The sequence below is a fragment of the Pseudochaenichthys georgianus genome, chromosome 14, assembly GCF_902827115.2.
Source record: "Pseudochaenichthys georgianus chromosome 14, fPseGeo1.2, whole genome shotgun sequence".
Classification (NCBI taxonomy): Eukaryota; Metazoa; Chordata; class Actinopteri; order Perciformes; family Channichthyidae; genus Pseudochaenichthys; species Pseudochaenichthys georgianus.
In genome coordinates, this window is record NC_047516.1 from 14,516,344 (window position 1) to 14,543,517 (window position 27,174).

Sequence of the window (27,174 nt, forward strand, 5' to 3'; positions counted from 1 at the left end):
GTGTGTGTGTGTGTGTGTGTGTGTGTGTGTGTGTGTGTGTGTGTGTGTGTGTGTGTGTGTGTGTGTGTGTGTGTGTGTGTGTGTGTGTGTGTGTGTGTGTGTGTGTGTGTGTGTGTGTGTGTGTGTGTGTGTGTGTGTGTGTGTGTGTGTGCAGTGTATTGATGCTGTGATTGGTCCACTTGTGTTATTATGTGGGTCTGTACCTGTGTGCAGGTGAGAGAGCTAGAGGGGAGGAGATGGTTATGGACATATTGAATGAATAACTTACCAATGAAAAAATGTACTCGTACAGAGACACCGTGACTTTTGACAGACATGCACTGCTTTGTGTCAACAACTTATAGGTGGTGGTACATGTTGATGTTTCGGTGTGTGCTATGTTCACTATCTGTGTTAAATGAGTGACATTAAGAATGCTATCAGTCTTTCAAAGATTTTTTGTAAACTATAATTATTTTCTGTCCGAACGCTTTTAGAAAAAAGGTCAGAAAGTCAGCTTTATTCATAGAGCATATTTCATTATGAAGAAACTCGATGAGATCTACATTTAAAAGAGAAAAGAAAGGGGGGAAAGAACAGAGGCATAAAAACACAGTATATTTGCACACACACACACACACACACACACACACACACACACACACACACACACACACACACACACACACACACACACACACACACACACACACACACACACACACACACACACACACACACACACACACTCACTAACAGAAGGCATGGTGCTACACTTCCTTTTTTACATGGGTTAATAATATTTAACCAATGGATTTTCCAGTTCCCATTTTTAGCCCACACCCACCCAGAGTATTGCCCTTCCAAACACCCCTTCGCCCCAGATCAAACATCACACTTAGGCACTGGGCTCCTGAGGCACTGCACGGATTATGTTGAAAGTATGTGTTGTCTCCAAACGCTGAGACTTTACTCTGGTTGTGTCTTCCTTATTGTTGATACACAGAGGAGTTTTCTTTGTTTCGGGTGCAGCCGGCAATCTAGATTCTCCTCCTTTACTGCTTTCACATTCCCAGACCATGTGTAAGAAAAATCTAATGTGTTGAGATTTGGCAGAAAGAGCAGAAGAGTTGGCAACAGCTTAAGTATTTCCTCCGGTTTTCTATATGTTGAAATGAAATCAGTTTGGCTTTGTGGAATAGAGGAAAATATTAATTGTTGTTTGCGCAGAGGTCAAATCTTATATAACTATATACAGTTGTCCTATAAATGGATATTTGAGATTGGCATAAAAGTCCTTTCATCTTGAGTACATTAGTTGTAACATGGTCATCCTGGCAAAATAATGTGTGAAATGTTTAGCGGTTTGTTGTAGAGTTTTTTTAGAAAGTTTATTTCATTTTAGCAACATAACAAGGCATACAATTAGAATATATGTTCCAATTTCATACTTATATTTCCTCTTTCCTTGAAGGGAGAATGGTTAAGAAAAGTGCATACACGTTTATTTTATTCAAACACAATAAGCATAGCAATGCATTGTAAATGAGCAATTACAAATATAGAAATTATTTTTTGATTATTTAAAACCACTTTGATCATAGGAAAATATCAAATTGTTGACATTATCAAAAGCAGGTGTTTTTGTGCTTAAAAAAGATGAAGAATACATTTAAAAAGCTTTAAAAATCACGTTACCATCTAGCTTTATGCTAATAGGCTAGCATACACTGTGTCAACTTTCACAACCATCAGCTTAGATAAAAAACTAATAACATGTTTCTTAAGACCGGCAGACTCAAATACAGCATCATTAGATCTACTTTGAGGATCTCAGGTAAGTTAGGAATGTATCTGCTGCTAATTTACTTTAGCTGCAGGTGGATAATCATGTATTAGCATGCAGCAAACAATCAACAATGGATACAAATCACAATTTGTCCCAACGTTTCTGTCATAATCTGCCAAAAGGTCACTTTAATAATAAACATAATATTGAAATGGGGACTCTGGCCTTAATGTAAAAATAAAGAAATATAAAAGGACTTTATAAACCACGGTTAGACAAAGACAGCGTTCTCCAGCTCTACTTTTCGCTGCAGTCGGCGCAGAGGATGTCTCCCCCCTTGGCCACGAAGCGCTTGTTGGACAGACTGAGGGAGCATCTCTTACAGTTGAAGCAGTATTCGTGCCAGGAGCTGCCCTCGTAGTTCACCACGTTCACTCCTTTCCCAAACCCTGAGAGACGGGACAGTCAGAGATTAGTACAACCATAGAATATTATTATGCATCTCTGGCAACAAAGGACCAATGAACATGATATCTTAGGAAAATATCTTAGGTCATATCTTCAAACGTCTAGTTGGACTAAAGGATTACATTATAACATTTTGAAGGTCATAGGTCCTCTTAAACACAAGTTACACAACATATATTATGGCCATAATTTAAGATTTTAAAGAAAAAAATGATGGCTTTTCGGAAAGACATGGATGTAACCTGAAACATGACTGGTTGTCGGAGGCATACAAGCTGTAATCGTAGTTCATCTATATTTTATTTAACTGAAACATAATCCTCAGTTTCAGTCACCTGTGATGGGGTTTTGGCAGCCGCTGCATTTCTTTGCCACGGAGGTCTTGTAGCAGTCCACACAGAACACCTGGTCCTGGTGGTTGGTGAAACTGGTCCCTGCTAGGGGCTTGGAGCAGGAGCTGCACACGAAACAGTGGCTGTGCCACGGCTGGTCCTGGTAGTTCACTCCTCCAGAGGTTATAGCCTGGAGACGAAGGAAAGAGAAGAGCTACATGTATGAATAGTGAACGTTGATGATGTTTGTATTTTGTTTTTAAGAGTAATAGTAAAACCTTTTTGCAGCAGACACAGTGTTTGGCAAACTTCTTGTCATGGCAGGGGCTGCAGTAAACGTCAGTTCCTTTGGAGAGGAAGCTCAGCGATCCTATTGGTCGTTTACAGTCGAAACAGGTGAAACACTCATCGTGCCACGAGTTCCCTTTGTACTCCACACTCTCTGTGCCTGAAGGAGATCACAGAAGAGTGAGCGATAATGCAGAGAAACAGGTAGTAAGAAAGTACCTTCACTGCAGTAAGAAAAGGGATATCAGTACAGGATTCTTTCCGTTAAAATTTAGTTTTTTTACAGTTTATTAATGGCCAGTGACCCAAAAATTCTCCCACACAGTATTCTGAATTTATCAACGTCTTACCGGGCAGTAAGGCTTTATAGCAGCCGTGGCAGCGTGGCGCGTCCTCTCTGGAGCAGCACTTCCCGCACATGATGCGGTCGTCTTTAGTGCTGAAGGGCTCCTTGGCCAGAGGCTTGTAACACTTAGCACAGCGGAAACACTCCTCATGCCAGTACCGGCCCTTATGGCTGAGCTCCTGATGGAGGAAGGAAGGTTGATGAGATGTTTGTGGAGGGTGAAAAAAGGCAGGGCTGATGTTCACGCATAGAACACCCAAAACTGATAACACACACCTTTGATTCCACAGGGATGGGTCGACGGCACTCGGCGCAGGAGTTGGCGCAGAATTTGGTGTGGCAGCGGATGCACACCGGCCGGCCCTCGTTGCGGACGAACCTCTTCCCCCCGAGGTCCTCCCGACAGTAGAAACAGTTTGAGCTCTCTGCCATCGTCACTCCGGGAGTCTCACAACTACAATACACCAAGAAGAGAGGGAAGGTAAAATACAGCTTACCATAAAGTCCTCATGAGAAATCAAGTTAGAAATAATGACATTTTATAGCTGTACTTTTTCAAGCTTGATTTCTCAAATTAACTGTTACATCTTTCTCACAACCTAGTAGCCAAATTGAAAAAACGCTACTTAAAAGCACCACAAAGGGGCGCTGTTGGTACACTTATATGGGCTGAAGGGAAAGCAATAGGTTTCCAAATAATTGATATGAATTGCATGCTAATGAGATGATTTAATTTCAGTCTCTGACACAAGAAATCGGCACCACTGAATATTGTTTTTGTGTAAAAGAACATCCACCAGGTGTACATGTCTGTGATTCTGTGTGTAATTATGTGCAAAGCATTAACACAAGAGTGTGTATGTACTCTGTGAGAAATGGTCCTCCTCATACATATTTGCTCTGCCTTATAATACAAATAAAATGGGCAATAAAGCTCGATAGCTGATTTGAGAGGCAGACAGAAAATCAACAACACAAGCTTGAATCCTGCAATCGAGTTATCAAATAAAAAATCCTATTTCATGTTTTGCATTTGACAAACATACCTGTAAAAGCAACAGACGAATTGTTAAGTGTATTACAATAACACTTGAGTATTTTTCTTTTTATGCTTTTGACTTTATTTTAGAGTTAATATTAGAGATTATTATTTTTTATTTGATTGTCAGCTCAACCTAAACAAGATTTTACATTAAAATGCTGATTAGGCAATACTGTAAGAGTATATGTAAAACTGTAGCATTTTTGCATAATGAGCACTTTTGATTCTAAACATTTGTACTCACTTGTAATGCAGTATGTTTGTACGCAGTGCCATTGTTAGTTTTGCTCAAATGAAGGATCTGAATGCTTTTTATAAATTGTTCCTAAGTCATTTAATTATAACTCTCCTCAGCATCTTTATGTAACTGATTTCTCACACAAGATCAAAATCAGCGTCCCTAAAATACAACACTCATTAACTTCCTAAACATAGAACCAAAATCAGCACGTTGATCACCAAAACAGCTTTAATTGCAGGGTTTGGATTCCAAATTGTAAATAAAACATGATGGCAAAATCACGACTACACAAACACACAGAAACGTGGAGGAAGAGATGGCTGTGTGTGTTCACTCTGTTATTCCCACATCAAGTTCATGCTGGCTGACCGCAAGGAATTCTCCTAAACTGCACAGAGGTGTGTGTGTGTGTGTGTGTGTGTGTGTGTGTGTGTGTGTGTGTGTGTGTGTGTGTGTGTGTGTGTGTGTGTGTGTGTGTGTGTGTGTGTGTGTGTGTGTGTGTGTGTGTGTGTGTGTGTGTGTGTGTGTGTGTGTGTGTGTGTGTGTGTGTGTGTGTGTGTGTGTGTGTGTGTGTGTGTGTGTGTGTGCACACACATGAAGGAATGCCTGGTATGACAAATGTGGTGAGATCTTGGACGTTGACAACTCCTTGACAGAACCTACATGCGCACACACACATACACACACACTTCTTACACGGACCACTCCCTAGCAGACCAAGGAAACCACAAACTATAGCGTTCACCTCCGGGTTGGAGCAGCATGTCGGCTCACATTCAGGAGGAAGTTCTGCTTTTCGCACAGGACCAACGTTACCACAAGTTTAGGCTGCGTTCACCGGCGGTCAAATTACCACGTTTTCTTGTGACTTTTCTTAAACTATCAGCAAAGATCACAGATGGGTGATTCCTATTTAAAGGGGGAAGCTAACAGATAAGAGTTTGAAGATGCTGAAACTTTTGACAGCAGGGATTAATGGTGGTCTTCATCGGTCACAGGTGGAGAGAGGCAGTTGTAGTTCATGTAATATGATCGATGCGTCAAATATTTGCACTTGAGCTTAAACGTCCCACAACTGAGTCTTTTTGTTTTTAAATATAGAAAGCGTATATAAAGGCTATACGTTAAAAATAGTTTGGGATTAAGTGAAGATGTGGGTCGAGTGAAATGAAGAGTCATGACCTTCATGTGTGCACCAGCAGTCTCTCCTTTTTTGGACTCTACCAACTATTATACAACAAACTGCATGTTGTGGCCAACATTCACTGTCTGAGAGCTCTTTTTCCAGTTTTGTAGTATCAGTAAAAACAAATGACTGGACATGGATCACTTAGGGAAAAAGATAAAATACAGTAAATTATTTATAATAGGACTAAACCAGGCATGCTAACAAACCAACACACTCTGACCAGGGTCAATAAATGTGTTTTAATTCAACCATTTTAAGGATATATATTTCAAATGTATATGCCAGAATTGTATTCAGTAGAAACGCTTCTCAGCGATCATGTGATACTTAAACTCTCCAACCCAATCAAATAACTTTAACAGATAATATGCAAATAGAATTTTTATTTAGTATATAGCATATAGCAAGAGTCATAACCAGTCAGACTGCTGTTTGACAGAGAAATGTGGCTGAGGTTAAAGGTGCTACTTTTAATTATGTTGATCAAATAACTTCCTTTGTGTTCCTGTCTCCTCAACAGATAATAATACATGTACAAAGTGACCCCATGTGGAGTGGACATACATCTTCCTTTCAATACCTGCTAATTCATAACTTATTCAAAGAAAAAACCAGCAGCAGGATTATTTGTTAACTGGGAGAGGCTACTCATACATCTTCTCTAGAGGACAGCGAGACAAAGACAGGTATTTACCTGTTATCTTATATTTCCTGCCTCTCCCTAAACAAACAAGAATTCATGTATAATTGTAGTTCCTTGTCTTTTTAGAAACTGCACTAGCAAACATGGTGGAGATCCTGAATCCACGGCTAGATGAAGCAACATGTAGCTCTAGGGCTGTGGAGCTGGCAATAATAAAGCTTGGCTACCAGCATCGTGAATACCTTATCTGATGAGAGGCTAACAATGGCTGACAGGAAGTGATTCAGTATCCACAGGTTTGGAGGAAAATAAATCCGGTTTCACTGACGTCAGGCGGCTCTGAGGACACTGTTGCTGCATGTCTTTAATTTGTTTCCCTGCCATAAATATTCTCGCTGTGTCACGGCACAACAGCACATATATTATGTTCTTGTATCCTAGCTGCAAATGCAAAACACAGTTTGATCCCTATGGAAGCAGTTAAGGTGAATTCCGCAGACCTTTATATATTTCTATCTTCAGAAATGTTCTGCTTTTGGCAATTGGTCCGAGGTTGTATTGTACCTCCCCACTTTATTCCCTCGACTTGATTTGGTGTCACAAAAGTTGACGGATGTATATCGTTGAGATCCAAATGTAAGTCAAGTTCGACTGATGGATCGAGTTTGAGCAAGAGAGCCTGGAAGCTAGAGGTTGGGAAGTGGGGCCTGATGTGGGGGACCAGTTAGTCTCTACAAGTATATTGTCTTTTACAAATTCACTTCACTTAAGGAACTTAAAAAAGGCATTATTTGTGGCGAATGCTTTATTATATAGTATGTGTTTGCCAGCCCTAGAGGTATGCAGTCTGCAGACACATGATTTAAAAGACTTTAAATACAAAGGGTCATTTAGTTTTGAAATCGTATTACTTCTGCTCTCCACTTCTGTTAAAGTTTCAGACACCTCAACAATTGCAGCAGCATGTGGAGGTCTGTGGTGTAAAAATAAAACACAGAGAGGTGACATCATGCCTTGTGAAAAAAAGAGGACACACATTTTGAACACATGGTGCTGAGAAAAAGACAAAGAAGTGAAGATAAACAGATAGAGCTAGAGACTGTCTGGGGCTAGACAAACTAATATAAAACGGTGTGTATTTATTCAACTGTCTTCTTGTACCCACCATCCGTGTATGTCCATACATGAGTGTGTGAGTTGGCATGAGCTTATCGCTAAAGAATGTAGCGGAAAACTGAGAAACAGGAAGTCTCCATCAGACGGCTAAGGTGGCACAATTCAGCCGCGCGCACACACACACACACACACACACACACACACACACACACACACACACACACACACACACACACACACACACACACACACACACACACACACACACACACACACACACACACACACACACACTAGCTCTCCACTGTAGTGGCTAATAACTGTGTTTACATTAACATCTGATTAACGCCACACGTACAATAAACCTTGTTTATTTGACATAACTTCAGTGTGTGTGCTGCAGGTGTGACCTCTTCTTCTATGCAGACTTGTCCTTTGAAAACTCTTTAATCATTGACCTGTGTGGCAGCCGGTAGAGCATTCCTCCTAATGGGACTTCCTGATGCTCTAAAAATAGATTAAAGGCTGGAATGTACAACATATTCCTCTTAAACATATCTTCATCCTTAGCTGTGTGTATGATTATAAATTCCTCTTTAAATTGTATGCTTTTCCTCTACAATTGTTTGATTTGTAGATGTATGTTTTAAATTAATTAATAAATGTGTTGGCTGTGTTGGTTATTACTTGGTGGGATTAAGGGTCAGTCATTGTCTCAATGTCAAGTTGTTGTCGTTGGGAAAGAAAGGACCTTTAAGTGGTGCAAGTCTAAAGTTTTGTGGTTGCTACTTATTGAATGATTGTGTTAAGACATCTTGTTGCTTTAAAGGCTTGTACTTGTAATCTACCCAGGACATGAGCTGTACACTTTTATCCCAACACATTTGAGGCCGATTCATTTTCTGTCCATTGGCTTATCGATGTTGTAGCTCAAAAGTATATTAACTCTTTTGTGCACCTTCAAATTAGCCTAAAACTGATCAAATCATCAGCTGATTAAATAGTATTTTCTTGTTTTTCAGAATGGGCAGCAGGAAGCGGTTAACTAAATTAAGAAGTCTGCAGCGATGTTCCTCTATATTACAATCCATTGTACGAGACAAGGAGATACATCAACGTCTGAATCAACAAAAGCCTCAAAAGACCAGAATGCATTGCATTACTAAAACCCGTGAGTAAGATAATGCTGCCGTGTGTCCATTATAGAGTATATTTCCATATCTGCTACCAGACAGAATCCAACCCTTTTCTCTCCCCCTTTCCTGTCTACCTTGAGCTATACTCACATAAAGTTAAAAAAGACCAAGATCTATTAATATATCTGAAAATGTGGCTTAAAACTGGATACAATTTGTATTTTAGGCTTTTGGCAGACCACCTCAACGCTGACCTTGCCATTACAGACGACCAAATGAAACGGACCATTTCCAGGAAAAAATTACCTGGGTTCGAAACTGGTTAGAAACATTTGGGATAATGAAACAAAATGCATTACATAAACTCGTTTTCAGACCTTTTTATGCAGAAATGTTACATATTATATATTTTAAAGATCACTGTATCTCCCGATCATGGTCCAACTGCAGAACTGTTGCACTGAGAACATTCCCACCCTGATTCCAGTCATACCATCTCAAAAATAAATATACAATATCAGAATTTGAAACTCCACATCAGTCTACAAAGAAAGATAATGTTTCCTTTGGCTCCGGTGGGGCACATTCCAGACGGTGGAATAAAGCCGATACAACAAATCTGAGTCGTGTAGAGCGAGGTCGAAGAAACCCGACATGTCCCAGTACAACAAGACGGACATGATGGTTTTACCAGAAGCTGCTGTTCGCTGCCTTTCTAACTTTGTCTGTTCTGTTTCCCTCTCTCTGCATCAGTGACACACTCCTTCTGTTTCTCGTCTCATTCAGTAACTGAGATGTCTTTCAGAACAGAGCAGCTGAGAAAACCTTCAGCAGCAGCAATGTACGACCAATTACCATTTTCATGAATATCTATGACATTTTATGTGTGCAAGGGAAATCCCCCACATTGGCACCAAATCAGTCCTGTTGGAGCACTACTGAATGTCCAATGTATAACGGGACATGTAAGCGCTCAGTGCTGCCTTAAGGGCTTGTTTGCTTCCAAAATATCCCTTTATAAATCTCCAGCCATTTTGTAACCACTCTCCCAGATTGAAACCTCGACATAAATGACCACACCAAAGCCGTACTTTACAAGAACCATTTATGAACGAATGCCAAACATGACGATTTCTGTCTAAAAATAATATATAAAAATATAACCCTCCCTTCAGGGGACCGAACATTAGATCATTTACCCTCAGTTTAACTGTTCGACCACAGGGCTGAATGAGCTCACAGATGGGTGCCAAATTAAGGGAAAAACCAACATAATTAAGTTTCTTAGTAAAGTGTTGGAGTATACAGACAACTATTTTTAAAAGCCTCTTTAACTCAACTAACGAGATGTAACGTCACTCAAGATTTTACCATATTTGGTGTCTTAGAAAGTGCTGATGACAAGAAACATCGCTGTGTGTCAAAGAATAGATTTCAAAATACTGCTGCTGGTTTATAAAGCACTGAATGGTTTAGGCCCAAAATACATTTCTGACCTCCTGCTAAACTATGAACCATCCAGATCTCTCAGGTCTTCAGGGACTGGTCAGCTTTCTGTCCCCAGAGTCAGAACTAAACATGGAGAAGCAGCGTTCAGTTATTATGCTCCAAATATCTGGAACAAACTCCCAGAAACCTGCCGGTCCGCTGCAACTCTGACTACTTTTAAATCCAGGCTGAAGACTTTTCTTTTTGCCGCTGTTTTTAATTGAACTATTCACATCTTAAACTGCACTGTAACTTTTATCCATGTATTTTTTCTTTTTATGTTTATTTTATTAGCTTTTATTATTTTAAATGCCATTTTCTTAATGTCTTTCGTTTTTTGTAAAGCACTTTGAATTGCCTTGTGTTGAAAAGTGCTATATAAATAAACTTGCCTTGCCTAAAAGGACGCCCAACAGCCAAATCGACCTATTAGGCAAATTTAATAAGGTCAGGCGAAGAGAACACAAGAGCCCTGTTTAATATTTTACAGCCAGCCTACACTTTCACACTGCATCTGTATCCCAAAATGCAACATCCTTCCTGACCTTTTTTAATGCTCAGCTGCAACAATACATACAGTTCAGTCATTCTTTGTTCCTTCTTTTTTTACCATGTACCTTTTAAACTCCCAACTTTTGCTGAATTATCTGGTCTCATTGGTAAATCCAAATGTTCTTCCTGCCAGTGAAGTCTTGGATACCTTCCCTTAGAAATAACAGTTGCAATTCAGGTACTCAGTGAAGACCATAAGGTATCAAATCCTCACAACTTGAGTCCAATATGGAAACGTCTGTGTAAAATAAGTTACATCATTATTTTAAATCATTTTAACAGTTTTTTGTGAGAGTTAGATCATCATGTGCATTAAATATGAAGCTACAATCAGAAGCTAAAGACTGGGAACAATGGGAAACAGCTAGCTTTGCTCTGTAATAAATATAAGATAAGATAACGAAACACTCTGAAGCTCACTCATTTACATGTTTTATCTTGTTTGCTTACGCCATTGAAAAACCAAAGTGTACAAACTAAAAGTTATGATCCTACCAGTTGCAACAAGACTTCAAGAAGTCACTCCTGCAGGCTAAGAAAATGTGTTTTCACACTTTGTTTATTGGGACGGATTTATCTATTCTAATGCGATATAACGGGTTAATTGTAAAGGAGGTTTGTTGACAAATAAAGAACCTTGAACCTTAAGACAGAGCCTGTGTCTTCCTCCTTACAATATGTATGCTAAGCTAAGCTACCAAACTATTAATTTAAATCTTAAACATATCTAATATGTAGCCATTTAATTGATGTTGCACCTTCCGTCCCCTTTACTCTTAGACATCCTTGATGTCTTTGACGGCACAAGAACATGTTACTAGCTTTGCCTCCTTCCTTTTACATATTATAAAGAAACACAATGTCTTTTTGTCCTTCTATTTCACAACCACTGATTGAAATCAGCAAACCCAAACATATCTCAACAGGTTTGAATTGCCACCGGTTAAAGATAACACACTGCCAAGTTTCTAAGTCAGTCCAAATCTATTTCACCATCATGTTGTCAGTTTGTCAGATTATTAAAACTGCAGATATCCATTAAAAACTCTACTAAAAAATGTTTAGTTGACCATTGGGGATCGATAAAAAATAAATGTCTGAATCCAATTTACATTATATCTTATTAAAGTCACAACAGGCGAAACACAACAGGGAGTTCCTATGACATAAATTCAGACAAATGCATAAAGTTTTACGAGCCAGTGATGTATTTTATGGGACTGAGCTCATGGTAATTTCTTTAACATGCAGGCACCAGCTTTGAATCAGTAAAAACTCCCTATGGCTTTCGTCTGTGAGTGTGTGTGTCTGAGTGTGTGAGGCAGCAAAAGGTCAGTCCCACAAATGGTTCTTGGCTTGGAGTTTGTTTTTGCGCATGCTGTTCAGAATGACTGTACTGTAAGGCAAGTACCTCCAAATCACAGTAGGAATCTGCAACATTTAGTCGCCTATACATTAAAAAAGTTTACTTCAGTTGCAACATCTGTGACATGAGGTTTCCTTCTGTAAAGTTAGAGGAACATCTCTCCTTCAGTCTTGTTTTTTCAATCCAACAGATGCATTCTTTTTTATATAAATCTATGAATAAGCAGGTGTTTCTAACTATTTGTAAAGGTTATGTTGCATAATCTGCTCTGTAACTCCCTGCATGAAAGGGAGAAAGAGTTCAGTTAAACATCTGGATCCTGAACTTGCCTCACAAGAGCTTGCCATATAATGATAACTGGTGGAACAAACACTGGAGCCATAGGCATCACTTACATGTATATAAACGCACACACATACAGGACAATGAAAATAGCAGTACAGGAATTTTAATTGACCTCTGATGCATTTTTTAGCCTCAGCGGTTCCATCACTGGGTGAAAAAAAGGAGAATTCCTAACTGGAAACAGATTTCAGGAGCAGCCAAGGCTTCCATAAGTCAGCATGTAACTAGCTCTCACACACACATACACATGTACAGAGACAGCCAACGCCCCAGACAGACTTTAAGACTTGTTTCCTCTCCGGATATCAAAACGTTGCTTTGCAAGTGTAATGTGTATGAAATGACAAGATGTGTGACAGAGGAAGAGAGTTGCATGCTACTGAGTCCTGACTGTACATTTGTTAGTTGGACATACTGTAAAGGTGATTACAATCAATGGTCACATATTTACAGTGGGCTAATAGAATATATAAGTGAGACTAGTGCAACAGTTTCATCAAGCGTAATAAAACCTGCGCGTGCAAATTACTAAAAACAGTCCTGCATGAAGTTATTTCCGTAAAAACAAGTTTTAAAAATAAAGTAAACTTAGACAGTGTACAGTAAAAAAGTAACAGCGGTGCTTATCAGCCAGCTTACCGGGTTCAGGGTGATGACTGCGGGGCTCTGGAAGCAGACAGTGGGACGCTTCAACGAGACCCTCACACGTTTTTAAGTACTGCCATCTGCATCAAGCGCGACACAAGAATCAGCACTCAGACCGGAAATAACAGGTTGTACCTTGAAAATAAAAGAGTAACTACGGTGTTCTAGCGGAGTGAATACATTTTCAAAATAAAGGTTGAGATTATGTTGACACATATTTAATGAACTTGTGCCCAAAGACTTTATTTAGCATGATAAGCAAAAATGCAAAAACCTGTGTTCTGATTGGCCATGACTGTAATATATAAGGGTTATAAGGGATTAATATGGACATATGGGATAATTTGGTGCGTTGAATCTTTGAAAACAATATTCAAGTATTAGCTATTAACGCATTATTACATTTCCTTTAATATCATTATTATTTGTCAATATTATTTTTTAGTTATTACAATTAATGATATTTTATTAATGAACAGGTCATTTCAGTTTATGAATACAAAATGTTGGAAATGCGATTGACCTTTTATCAATCGGTGGTAAAAGTCAGTTTATAAGGAACATCTGTATCGTCTGCCATACGTTTTTTCTTTTCTAAACTGCATATCTTTGAAATGTAGCTTATTAGTTTATTACAGATACTTGATTATGGTCCTTGAAATCTCTAACACAGCAACTTTCTCATAATGCTATATCTAGTCTTTGGGCACATGGGAATATGTCCAAGGTCTAAATATTACATTTTAAGAAATGTGGTTTAAACTTAAAAAAAACCTCAAAGCAGGCACCTATGCATAATCGTTTTTCAGCATAACTGAAATAAAGTAGACAAGCAGAGCGGAGAGTCTTTGACCTTGGAAAAACAATATTAACTTGATGTCCACTTGCTAAACTTTTCCTGTACTATACATGTATCTTAGTCTTCATCATCGGATGGGGTTTGATCAATTGTCTCTTCAGCTTAACTAGTCAAATAAGACAATTGTACTTGAGTATCAATATAAAGAGTCATTCTGAAAAGATCTTTGAAGAGATTAAACTAATACAACTGAGATTAACTCAACTTTAGGTAGCTCAATGACATTGAACAATACAAGTCATTGCATAATTTGAACGAGCAAAGACATGTCATTTTCAACATTTTTTTATTTTCTAGTACACTTGCAAGATGTCTGACTGCGACGATGTTAAAACTTCAGGACCACACAGGGAACAATATAATATATCTTTGATTGTTTTCCCCTCATGATGAGTTCACATTTTAAAACATTCACATATTGAACTTTTGCAGGTGTACTTTTCACAAATACAATTGTCAGTAACACTTTCTACAAACAGTAGAAACATAGACATGTTCAGATTTTCAGGTGTAGTTGTTATTTTATGATTATAGATGTTTCTTCAAAATTCCCATATAAACATATGTTTTTGTTATGGTTTAATTACAGTACAACAAATGAAAATCAAAAGGTACCTTGCTGAAAGGAACAAATGGTGAGTTTGCTTGTCCTCATCTCTCAAACCCCAGAACAACGCTTACAGATCAAAAAGACAACTCGTGCAGCTTGACAGTTACAAGCATTTGAACATTTGAAAATGGGATTTTTAGCAGGAATACATTTCTACTTCAATCATAGAAATCACCAAACAGCAAACAAAACAAACAAGGAGATGCCTCAGTGCAAGTTATCTCACACTGAGGTGGGAACATATTATAGGATATCAGTTGCCAAACAAGGAGTGAAAAGACTGAACACCAATATGAGTGTTCTTATCTTTTCCTAGACCTACTACAAAATAAAAATAGGTCACCAGGTTCTTGTTGCGTTGAAATTCAGCCCCCAATAGTGTCATTCTCAAATGCCACATAAAGTATACTTTACAAAAAGTGATTCCCTCTGACGAAATATTAGTGATACTTGTTTCCCATTAACAAAGTACAATGTTTTAGTTTGCACTCTTTTGTGATCGCCACCCTAGAGGCCTGGCCTAATTATACTGGGAATATAATATTAAGCATTAGTTTTTTTGTGTCATATAAAAAACAAGAAAGATAATCTTACTGCACATTAGTAAATCAAAATATGTACAAATCTACATTATGTAATATAATTCCAGAATAGGCACTTTAAGTCAAAACAGTTCAGCCAGCCCTCAAAGTCATCAAGACACGGCAGTTACTTTTTCTAAGAAAGGACAATTTCATTCTGACATCAGCCCCACACACACTTAAAATATGCACACAGGGAAGCTCTAGTTTCCAAATATAAAGTAAAAGATCTGCTACAGCGCAGGAAGGAGATATAATAACATGCACACTTAGTAAAGATCAAACTCTTCAAATGATGATCCACCAGCCTCAAGACTTATCTACCGTACAATTATGTAGTGTTTTGTTCCGAAAATGTGTCACCACAAGCAGCCCTATGTTCAAACAGGGCAAGATAATCATTAATGTCACCCCGAAAACAATAAATAAACAATAAATAAACAAAAGAAATCGTTAAATAAATAACTTTTTTTTTTATTATAAATAAATACATGAATAAGGGAAAAGACTGATTCGGCAGTGCTAAAATTTAAGTTGGATTTTATGGCTTGGCTGAATTATATCTACCGGTACTTTCAATCTTTTAGAACATATTTGTTCATTTTAAAATCTCTTTAAAAAAAACGTCTAATACTGCTTCCACCACAGATGACAATGTCTTAGTCTACTTGTTCTTAACCCTTCTCCACCTGGGACCTTTGAGCAGGAGGAAAACACACTAGATAAACGTACAGTCTGTGGATGGATGGATAATATTAATAATGTGGCTGCAGTGTAAAATGCTCTCATTATTGGTACCAGAGTAACGTTTTAGAGTTCTGTGCACTAAATGATGCTGTAGGTCATCGTACCAATACTTGAAGGGAAGCTAAACAAATCCAGGTCCTGTAGTCAGGAGCAACTTCACCACAGAGAGAAGGGTAAACTGCATATTAAAGTCCCTCCATAAAGCCGGAGGGACTTTAATGGATTATAGAAATAGCACTTGCATGAGCCAACACTACAACCCCATTTTTGAAGCTTTCCTTAATGCAAGCCAAATGTGCGTCCCGCATTATTTTAAGTAACCCTTAGGTTTGAGGTGCACTTGATTGACAGTACCTTACCTCGACAGAGTACGCTCACTTTCAAGATTACAGAAATCCACCTAAATAGCAAGTTGAATAAAGCGCACTTCATGCTTGTCACAAAGCTGAGCCTATTTTAAATCCACGTTAGAGAGGTGGTTCCATCAATATGGTGACTTTTATGTGACTCATACTCTAAAACAAATCATTTCCTTTTGAATTCAAATTAGAAGATTTGTGATTTTTTTTTGTAATGCTAAAAACAACAAACTGCATCCTGACAGTGTACGCTTTCTTACAGTCTGTGCCTGCGAGGCTCGGAGCGTGGCGGTGAAGGCGGGGGGATCAGGGTGAAGGTGGTCGGGGGCTCCACTGTGTCGTCCATGGGCAGGACCAGGCGGGTGCCCCTGATCGCCACTTCATGTTCCGCTGAGCCCAGCTTGTGCTCCAGACCCTCAGCCCGCCGGCCCCCCCTGCTGGTGGTGCGGGACCCAGAAGCGTCCGTGCTGACGGTGACGTCGGCGTAAATGGAGCTGACACTTGAGTCGTTCAGGATGAAGTCTGAGTCATCCTCGTGGAGCCGGTACTCGTTCTGGTGAGTGAGCAATGGGAAAACGTGGGAGGGTAAGACATTAAGCAGAATGAAAAGACAAAGACTGTAGAATACCATCACAGGACAGGAGAAGGAGAGAAGAGGAAAAACTGCTTCTTTAAAGAAAAGCAAAATCTGAATAGTCACAGACTGGGAGCCCCTTCCACCAAATATCAACACCCAAGTTTATGACGTCAAAAGACTCCTAATAAGATCTTTAGATACATAAACTAGCTTGATTTATTGATTTTCAAATGTAGCTATTGTTCTATAACATGTAAAAAAAAAAAAAATCTGATTTATTTTGACCAAATATTTCGCCAATAATTTCCCATTGGGGGCATCTGCGAAATATCACAACAGCATTAACATAACATTTCTAGATTATTAGTATGTGGATATATAACTACTGTGGTGTAAAGGCAACAATTGCATCATTGACACTTACTGTATGGCAAATTCCATTATCTCAAATCTCAGAAATACAAAGTCTTATAACACCGTATTGATATATTACCCTGCCCTATTTCAGATGTTCAAAAAATGACTGATTGGGTTCTGTAAAACAATATGCTGAGTGTCCAAACCTCATAGGCCTGCGGGCTGGTGAGGCATCGGGCCAGCGGTCCACAACAAGCAGGCAGCGTGGAAGAGAGGGGGGGGCCGCTGTGGGTCAGGAGGGGCTTTAGGTAGCTGGAGAACAAGCGGTCAAGGACTATTTACAGTTTTAAAGTTTCATTATTAAAATGAATTTGCAGAACATTATCTATAAAAGGAAGTTATATAGCTTACAGGTTGTAAAGAGCGCCCTCTGGTGTTTAAAGCTGAATGTAGTTTCCACTCTACTGAAAACAGGATCTTTTATACATTATACACGTATGATCCATGGCTCAAAGGATACTTGTAGTCGAAGTTATACCAGATCCTGAAGGGCCAGGCACTCTCATGTTTGGTGCTCCGTTGTGTCCCATCCAACACCGCTGAGATCTGTTTAGCAAAACATTGAATTAGTGGCAATTTCACTTGGGATAACAACTTAATGCGACCAAAACATTTAAACATACAAAAAGGAGTATCATGCCGTCTGTGCTCATCACTTACAGAGTTGTCTTGATCAGAGTCCACACCCACCCTGAAAGAGAAAACATTGTGGCATTGACTTTTGCTGAAAAACATTTGATAGCGGGACGAGAGAGAAACAAATGCACAGCCTTACGGTATGCTCATGAGGGACAGCATGGGCGTGGTGCCCCCCCCACAGATCCACACAGTGAAGAAGACAATCAGCAGGGTGGTTGAAAACATCATCTGGCGGGCGTAAGTCGCTGTGTCTCGGATTGAAAGAGCAAAGGTCATTGCCCCACGCAGACCTGATGGAGATAAGATAACAAGACCCCGTGAGAGTGAGGAACAGTGTGAGTTTCACCCAAAGACACCGTGGGAGACACCTTGAGTGGGTTGTCATTCATTTTAGAAAAGCCAGAAAATATGTGTATTAATGTGGCTGTTCTTGGGTTTTTCTTTTCCTAACCACTGCACATTTGTTGAGCTCATCCTCCACAGTATGCTGATTCAGGGTTGTTTATCTACCCATCCGGGCTGGTGGTGTCCAAACAACTATGTGCAGAGACATGGAGGCGATGTTCTAATTTCAGCCAGTTTTAACTGTCAATATCAACCTACATAGGGGCTGTTATTCATAACTACTGTATCTAGGGTAAGCAGTGTATTCATTTTTCGAGCAAGCCTGAGGAACTTTAAAGGACCCATTGGAGAGCTGGGAATTGACAACAGAGGCTTAAGTCCGTACCTGCAAACATCATGACATGCTGGAAGTTGGATTTAATCTTGTTCTTGCGGCCCAGGTTGAGCAGGAAGGACAAAGGGTAGATGTTTGCCGCCCTGCCCAAAAACACAGCAAACTACACCACACAGGAAGGTCAAGGACACAACAAACTGAGATGGAAAATACTCGTGGGTAGATGAAAATTACAGAAATGACTAATCTTTCTTTTAAATGTTGCTGCTATCCGTGGGCTTCCTAAAACACTTAATTATTTCAGCAGTGGTAGCAATAGTTTTGGCAGCCAAAGAGTGGTTATATGCAACACGTATTTGGCTAAATAACCAATCATCTGAGGACAGCAGTAACAATATTCAGAGTAAAGGATACAAAGGCTCCGATGATGAACATAGGGTTAAAGACGTGTGACTGGAAGGAGAAGAGAGTCAGGCCCATGTAGGAGAAGATGAAGTTCTCTGCCAGGAAGTTCAGCAGCTCAAACAACTGATGGGGAAGAGACAAGCAAACATTTTAACAATGTAAAAAGAACATTACATTCATGTTATTTTGGATGTAATGGAAAGTGACTGAGAAAATGTGTAACATATGGAGTTACTACGTTACATGGGTGATTATCCTAATTCTAAGACTTAAAAACAGAAGTAACTAGTATTCAGGTAGGATTTGTATCTAAATAAATTGAGTGAAAGTGACCATAGACATGTGGTTGTGCATCACCTGTTTGGTCCTGTCCTGAGAGTCGGGGGAGAGATTGTTGAAGGTGTAGTGAGCCTGAGTGATCCCACAGAACAGCACAGCCACTACGCCTGATGAACAGCAGACAGAGTGGTCTCACTTCAGTATCAATCCAACACATTGAATTATACTTATACCAGAGGACAAGAATTAAAAACCATCATTCATTTCAGGATTTGTGGCAAAATGAGTTTCTAAGAACATTAAAATACATCTGATGGAAGTTGCTATGGTCAAATGTAATGGACGTTTTTTTTAAAGATTGAAACTAAACTGTAATGTAAAAAGGGGTGCAGTCTACGTCCTTGGATAATATCAGTGGTTAAAAAGACCGTTAAAGACTCGCACTGTGATAAACAACATAACCCTATCTTTTGACATCATGTGGCTTGAGGGTGTGTATCAGTTTGTTTGATTTTTATTTCAGCAAGTGTGAATGATTCATCCTTCAATACATTGTCAATCATGGCTTCATTGTTTTAATGTGACAGTTGGAACTCCTAAAATAATAAACAAATGTTTCAGGCTTATGCGTACTGGATTATGCGTAGTGTACAAACTGTGAAGTCCACTGAGACAAATGTAACATTTGTGATATTGGGCTATATAAATAAACATTGATTGATTGATGAAAAGGTCACTTTCAATATGTGATAGATTCATTTTTGACTAAATTAGGACTGAAACTTAGTCCAAGACTTATGATCAAAATGAGAAGCAGTGTATATTGCATGTGTGCTGCTGTGTGCTGGTGTACCTGTGAACCCGCAGGCCTCAGCCAATAGGAAGGTGCTCCACGACATGAGGAAGAAGAGCGCCGTCTCCAGCAAGGGGAAGTCCCGCAGCTTAGTGAACTTGGTCACGTGAGCAAACCTTAAAGTCAAGGAGCAAAACATGAGGGGGCCCTGCTGTATATAAATGGAAACAAGGTAATAAAGATATTGTTTGAATAAACCTTTTTATCCGAACGTGCAAGTACACAATTTAGGCTACTCCTATAGGGACTGACACTAAAACATTTCTGGTTCCAAGTTGATTAAAACTTGAAGCTGATCAGCAGGAACTTCATGAGTTACAATGAAACTCTGTAGTGCTGCGGAATTCAATTTAAATGTAATGAGGTCCAGTTACTTAACTTTCCTTCCAGCAATGTCTGAATCTCAAAAAGTCTTAATTGTGTACCCCTTTCTCAAATAAAATATAACATATAATTTCAACATATTGTCAATTGTAAGTGTAGCATAGTTAACATTTAGAATCATTTCAAATCTTTACCATAAATTAGACCTAGCATAATACAAATCTACATTGCAGGTAAAACAAAAGAGAATCTTGTAAAGAAAAAACAGCCGTGCTGTCAGGAAAAAGCAACGCTCTGTAAAATATTGGTAAAAATTGGTCACATTTTCAGATTTCGGTCCACCAGTTAGTGATGCCTGCTGTAGTTTTATTCTGTAGCTGCTTATGCATACCACTAACTGTAAATGTTCATTATGTGATAGCAGGTGAAAGGATATGAGAGCGGTCATGAATCCGGTGACCACCCCAAGAGCAAAGGATCCGCTGAAGATTCCCAGGAAGACGCCAAAGGATTTTAGCATGGCCATGGCCTCAAAGCTGTGGTTGTTGTCTCCTGCAGGCTGATACGCCACAATAGAGCTGAAGGGCAGAAAGAGAGTTAATACATTTACATGGAAAAGGGAAATAGACGTTTCCAAAGAATCCCAAAAGAGGATCTGATGAAATATTACTCACATGCTCTAATAGAGAAACAAACGGACGAACTCAAGATGAAGTAAGGCATCAAATCAAATCTGCAGCAACCCAAATCCAATAATGGCTGCTGTTTATCTGATGTGTTGTATCATTTAGAGGATTTTAAAATAACAAAACAAAACTTCACACTCATGGACTGGAGTTGGGTTTTACAGACATAAAAAGGGAGTAAGTTGGGGTCTTGCATGCTTGATTCTTATTGGATCGTGCTGCATCTTAACACCATTCCATTGATATCCAATATAGAGTATCAATAAGTAGAAAACAGACAATTCAGGTGCTACCCTTTTATGAGTAGTAGTGCTCAAATAGCTTCAAGACCAACAAACCAAAACAATAGCACTAAGAACCAGGAGTATTAAACCTTTTACATATGAAATTACCAGAAATATAAATAAAAGTAGGGTCTATAGAACACAGAAAAAGGATGCAAAGAATGGATATGAAAGGGAAGCAGGGGAGGAGAGCAATAATCCTAAGAGGAAGGCTACATACTACTAAGTCAAAGATCTGCATAACATAGTCTTAGTTAAGATGACCAGGCTCTACAACTATAACTCTTCCAGCACAGCCACATAAACAGCCCCCACCACCCACCGAAGAGTCAATGTCTGGTTTTCTTCCAGCCATTGATCGTCCCCTTGAGGCCAGACAGAGTCATTGTCTCCTGGGGAGCGCACCCCCCCGGCCCCATGCCTACTCTGCCTGTCCAAGCTGAGGAGAACTCTGCATACATACGTACAGGTAGGCCACGAACGACACGGATGGAATGAAGGAAGGCAAGCAGTGAAACGACAGGGACTGACGTTAGTGTGATTAGATTCCATCAATGTGAAATGTACCACACAAAAAGCTGAGTTTGACACAGTTAGCCTCATTACAGTGCAGGGCAATAACACAACTAGAATATGAAGGATAGATTCACATTTCTTTGAAGTCTCTCGAGGAAACATTTATGACCATGTATTACTCTTGTACATAGTGGCCATAAAAAACGTTCCTGCATAATCCAATTCCCCCCATAGCGTTCCACATGGTATAATTGTTGGCAAAGGGTACAACTGGATCCCTTTCAATTTACCTAAGAGCGAATTACTTGCGACAAATTTACAGCATTGTATTTATCAGCACAGGGTCTCGCTGTCAGAAAGAAACAGACACAGGCACTACGCTCTGTTCAAGAGCTACGAATTGCTAAATTTAGCATCACAAAGTAAGCCACTTTGAAAAAAGACACTTCCGATTTATTGACCTCAGACTGTTGGAACATCACATGAGCTTTAACCGCACAAAAAAAGCTGTTGATGTTATCCCCAATCACTACTTGTGAGTCAGTTAGGTAGTAGAGAATGAACTGGTGAGAAGGCCACTAATAACTCTTTAGATATATACTGTTCGAGATAGACTATAAACCTATCCTTTAACATGACACTACCAATTCTTTGATGAAATAGAAGTGGACATAAAGTGTTGCTGTGTAGACTGTGTGTGTTCATATCTGCAGTTTATTAATTAATTGGTGCTTACGAAGAGAGGACGATGGCCACAGCATCATTGAGGACACTCTCCCCAAAGAGTAAAGCATACAGGTCCACATCTACTTTTAGCTCATTGAAGATAGCCAGCACTGTCACTGAGACACAGAGGAGAAAAAGACACTCAAAGACACGTAAATACTGTACAAGATGTCGCACTGCTTCATTAAATTACATTCTTAGTACAGTCTTTGGATAAATAGTTGCTAAAAGCTAACATGGCACTAATTACCTGGGTCTGTTGCTGAAACGATGGCCCCAAACAGGAGGCAGTCGGTAAAGAAAAAATCTCCTCCAAGCTGGCCCACAACTTTCATGAAGGACACAATGCCATACATGATCAGCCTAAGAACGGAGAACAAGATTTGATCAACAGCGTACGTACAGTATTTAAGTCTGAGAGTAGAAGGGATGAAGGATAATGTATGTGAAAATAATCTTAATTTTGTGTTTCTTTTCCAATATTGCGATTGCAGTTCAGTATGCACTCAGCAGTTTGGAAGCAAGACATGGAAACTTATTTTTTTAGATTATTTTACGTGTAGCTTCCATTAAAGTGCATTGCAATGTCAATAAGATGTATTGTTCAGCCCTAGTGTACATCAGAGATAAACAAATATTTACCCAATAACAAAGCAGGAGATAACTGTTCCGATGAAAGCATAGGCCAGGATGGAGCCGATGTTTCTAAAGAAATGTCTCTGAGACAGGCAAGGACACAGATTTGTTAACAAAGAGGCTTTCTAGGACTACAAGTTAGGATGTGGCATTACAGACAAAAAAATATCAGAATAATCAACAAAAAGTAGTTTAGCCTGTTTGAAACGTGTTTGCGAAAGATCCAATGTAGACTTTGAAAAATCTGAATACTTAAATTGACATGCTTATTTGTTTAAACCCTCTTACCCTTTTGAGACTGTAACCAGCATGGAAGATAATGGGAGGCAGCAAAATGTTGAAAAACACTTCTGGGTCAAAGGTCACCTAAAGACATAACAGGTTAGACACTCATTTTAAATAGTCAACTCCCTATGTGTTAAACCGGACCCATAATATCTGCTTGTATATTCAGACTGACACAAGTTAACATCATTTAATGTTCTATTTGTATTGTTGACAGATTATGTTTGATATATCAGGTTTGCCGTTTGCAGGTTGTTTGTTTTTTTACACGATAAAACATATACTTCTGCCAATGGCAACCGCCTGCAGGTGATTTCATTTGAGAGCGGCACACCAACAACAAGCTCCACTTGAACCATTCATCTGTTCATCCTCTTGCCTTTCTCAGCATCTCGTCGTCCTGTACTTGGTGACCTTTGCCCCGGCTGACTTCCCCCTTTAGCGTGTACTCGTAGAATCGCCCACTGACATTGACCAGAAGTGTAGCGGGACTGGCGTTGACGGCGCAGTTGAGGATCACATCACTCATGCTCGCGGGGACATGGACTCCAAAACGCAGGATCACACCCACCAACACGCCTTCAGGAGGGAGGAGAAAGTGGGTGAGGGGAAAGCAGTTAAGGTATCTTTAGTAAATGATAATGGTTATAATATTATAACAAACACCCTACTAACTATGGTAGCCTATATCACATTTCGCATTGGAGCCTCCTTTGTACCGTGAAACCCAGTGGTGTAAAGTAAATAGATCTACTCAAGTCAATTTTGAGGGACTTTTACTCCACTATATTTATTTAGTACCTTTATTTACACATGGAGAACAATTCTCCAGCTACCCTACAGGACCTACATACAAAGTCATTCAAATTAGCCACACCTTTACCACCTTTACTTAAGTACAAGATCTGAGTACTTATTTCACCTCTGCTATTATATATAGACATTACAATGGGCTATGCATATGACACTGGAGAAAAAGTAATACTTTTGAATATGAACACCCTGCTAAGCTAACAATGGTATATCACATATCGTAGGCAGCCTCCCCTCAAACCTTGAAACCTGAGTAACAGCTGTCATATTAGCTTACTGGCTAAATTGGAGGAGCTAACACCATCATCGCCAGCTAGCATTGGAGCTAAGTTAACTGAAAGGCATCAACTAAGTGCTCATACCATCAGAGGTGGGATAAGTACTGAGATATTGTACTGTAAAAATAGAAGTACCAGAGTGTAGGAATAATCAATTACAAGTAAAAGTACAAAAGTATTAGCATCAGAATATACTTAAAGTACCAAAAGTAAAAGCACTCATTATGCAGATTGGACCATTTCAGAATAGTGTATATGTTTTGATTATAAATATTGATGCATTAATGAATTAATCAAGTTGGTAACGGTGCAGCTAGTTGTAATTCCTTTATATACTGTAGGGTTACTTGTGAATTTACTCCAGGTGTTACTGAAGTCTTTTATTGGGGTTGATTATATTTCACATTATTTAACTAAAGCTACGATACGATATACCTCTGAATTATAGCGGAGTAAAAGCACAAAGTACATAAAGTTGAAAAGTACAAGTATGTCAAATGTGTAGTTAGGTTGTTGAGTAACTTGAGTTGAGTAAATGCAGCCTACTCAGTTACTTTACACCACTGTTAAAGCACCGTCGTCAGTTCTCTTACCATAGATCATGGCCAGTCCTGTTTCGTGCAGGAACCTGAATCGCCGGTGTTTGAACAGCCATATTGTTAAGATGGTGAGTGTTAAGAGCATTATGAATATAAGTAGATTGGCACTGTCTTGTCGGTGGCTTTCCTCAGCCAGCCACTCGGTTGAGACGTTATCCATCGCATTATTATCGCCTTGGCTCCCAACGAGCAATAATGTCAACAGAAAAGGCAGAAACACAAGCGTTTTCGACGGTTTAACACCAAGAAAGAGTCTCGGTGTAAATCCCATTCTTGAGCTCTGTGAAAACGGTCACATCTGTCGTTGAAGTAGTATCAGTTTAATGGGAAATACTGCTTGGACGAGATAATATCAGGATAATAACCACGAAATGACAGCTTCTTCCGCAACCTTTATCAAAACACTAGGACTTCCGGTCCTTCAAAATAAAAGTCCGCTTATGACCAGAATCAGTCCTGAGAATAACAGCGACCTCTGATGGTGTTTGAAGGTCGACTTTTGTTGTCATCATGCAGAGAATATGGTTATCATGACATGCACCAACATTGTAATATGAAATGCATTACAACGAACCTAACAAACACATTGACAAACAGTGCAAATGTTAATAGTATAACCATTGTAGCTTGTAAGAAAATTCAGTACCATGACAGTGACAAAATGATCTGGTCTCTTATATCTTTGTTTACGTTAACATCTAAAGGGTGCAGTAATACAATGACTTAATCATCATCACCAACTGAAGTCAAGCATTTTGTCATCCACATTTGTTGATGCTTCTCTAATACTTACTTACCATGTTGGTCTTTGTATTGATTTTAAACTTTGTATTGATTTCAAACTTGAATTCTGGTTTAATAATTTGGATACAGCTGTGATGGTCTTGACTCTGCCACAAAAGTATATGCACCATCATACAAGCACCGTGATGCTTTTTTATGACCTTTGATTCAATGTCAATTGTTGCATTGTTAGTTGTTTTTCTAAAAGTGTTTCAAAAGCATCTCTATATATCTGAATACTTTTTTAGTGCTTTATTAACAATTTGGTTTTTAACAACTTGTGAATGAAAACACAGAGAGTTCCATTCAAAGATAAGCAAAAATGCCTTTAAATGTTCTTTTCAAAAGGAGAACAGAAACAGAGCAAAAATACCATATAATTTGACAACGCATACACCCTCTTCAAAACCCTCTTCAATTCTCAGGAAATGAGCTGTGATGAGCTGATTGTTGCTAAGATGTCACATATCAAATCTAGTCAGAAGTTGGTCACAGATGTTGGGGTTGATTAATTGTTGCTACATGGCACTACATGTACTTCTAGTTGGTTAAATATCACTGGTCAAGTTTTCTGAATCTGCACAAACTGCAGTTCAGACAGCAATTATTGCTTTGTAACATTTCAGCACAATTATTTTGCTATTTAAGATGTTGTCATATTTTGTTGTTCATTTGTTAATTGATAAGCATATATATATATATATATATATATATATATATATATATATATATATAAGCATGTCTACTAATTTGATGGTTAAACCTATAACACTCAATATATATCAATGAATAGGTTAAGTCCAATCAATGAACCAATAGTCTTCCTGCACCACTAAACAGTTATTAAATGGAGTGCATGTAATACAGGTTATTAAGATCAGTATGTATTTATTTTAATAAGATAAAATAATGTGTCTGTTTATTGTGCACACACTCAGATGTAGGTATACTTTCTCAAAAAACATTTCTGTAACAGTTTCCTCTGACAGGCAACCGAACACACAAAACTCATCATTTTTGGATCGCACTCACCGAAAGTGACACATATCTGATGACACGTGACCATGCACAAAGTATGTTTTAGCTCTAATTCTTCTTTAAAAGTCAGTCAAGGTAATACACAGATGAATTGTGAATGTTACCTGTTTTACTTGAATGAATAAAAAAATGTGCACATTTAGATTTGACTGTCACAAACAACATACATGTGACACGCTTGACATGCTTGAAACTGCAAGGCAGAAGGATAACCAATGTTTTCAGCAAATTTTGTA

The 27,174-nt window shown here is 38.9% G+C and overlaps 2 protein-coding genes across 2 annotated transcripts; both read right to left on the minus strand.

The window, feature by feature from the left end:
• Positions 1–1,344: 1,344 nt before the first annotated feature.
• LOC117458498 (four and a half LIM domains protein 1-like) lies at positions 1,345–13,055 on the minus strand. The gene is made up of 6 exons (XM_034099013.2): positions 12,960–13,055; positions 3,479–3,656; positions 3,207–3,381; positions 2,847–3,016; positions 2,572–2,758; positions 1,345–2,217 (listed from the first exon to the last, which is right to left on the minus strand). The coding sequence occupies exons 2-6, from the start codon at positions 3,632–3,634 to the stop codon at positions 2,066–2,068; spliced, it is 840 nt and encodes a 279-aa protein (XP_033954904.1). The 5' UTR covers positions 3,635–3,656; positions 12,960–13,055; the 3' UTR covers positions 1,345–2,065.
• Positions 13,056–14,093: 1,038 nt separating this feature from the next.
• Positions 14,094–25,506, minus strand: LOC117458795 (sodium/hydrogen exchanger 6-like). Its single transcript, XM_034099463.2, has 16 exons — positions 25,112–25,506; positions 23,807–24,006; positions 23,431–23,508; positions 23,149–23,225; positions 22,757–22,869; positions 22,517–22,622; positions 20,731–20,872; positions 19,971–20,076; positions 19,196–19,284; positions 18,848–18,961; positions 18,485–18,596; positions 17,891–18,044; positions 17,776–17,806; positions 17,576–17,661; positions 17,262–17,367; positions 14,094–16,674 (listed from the first exon to the last, which is right to left on the minus strand). The coding sequence occupies exons 1-16, from the start codon at positions 25,386–25,388 to the stop codon at positions 16,378–16,380; spliced, it is 2,088 nt and encodes a 695-aa protein (XP_033955354.1). The 5' UTR covers positions 25,389–25,506; the 3' UTR covers positions 14,094–16,377.
• Between the last annotated feature and the right edge of the window lie 1,668 nt (positions 25,507–27,174).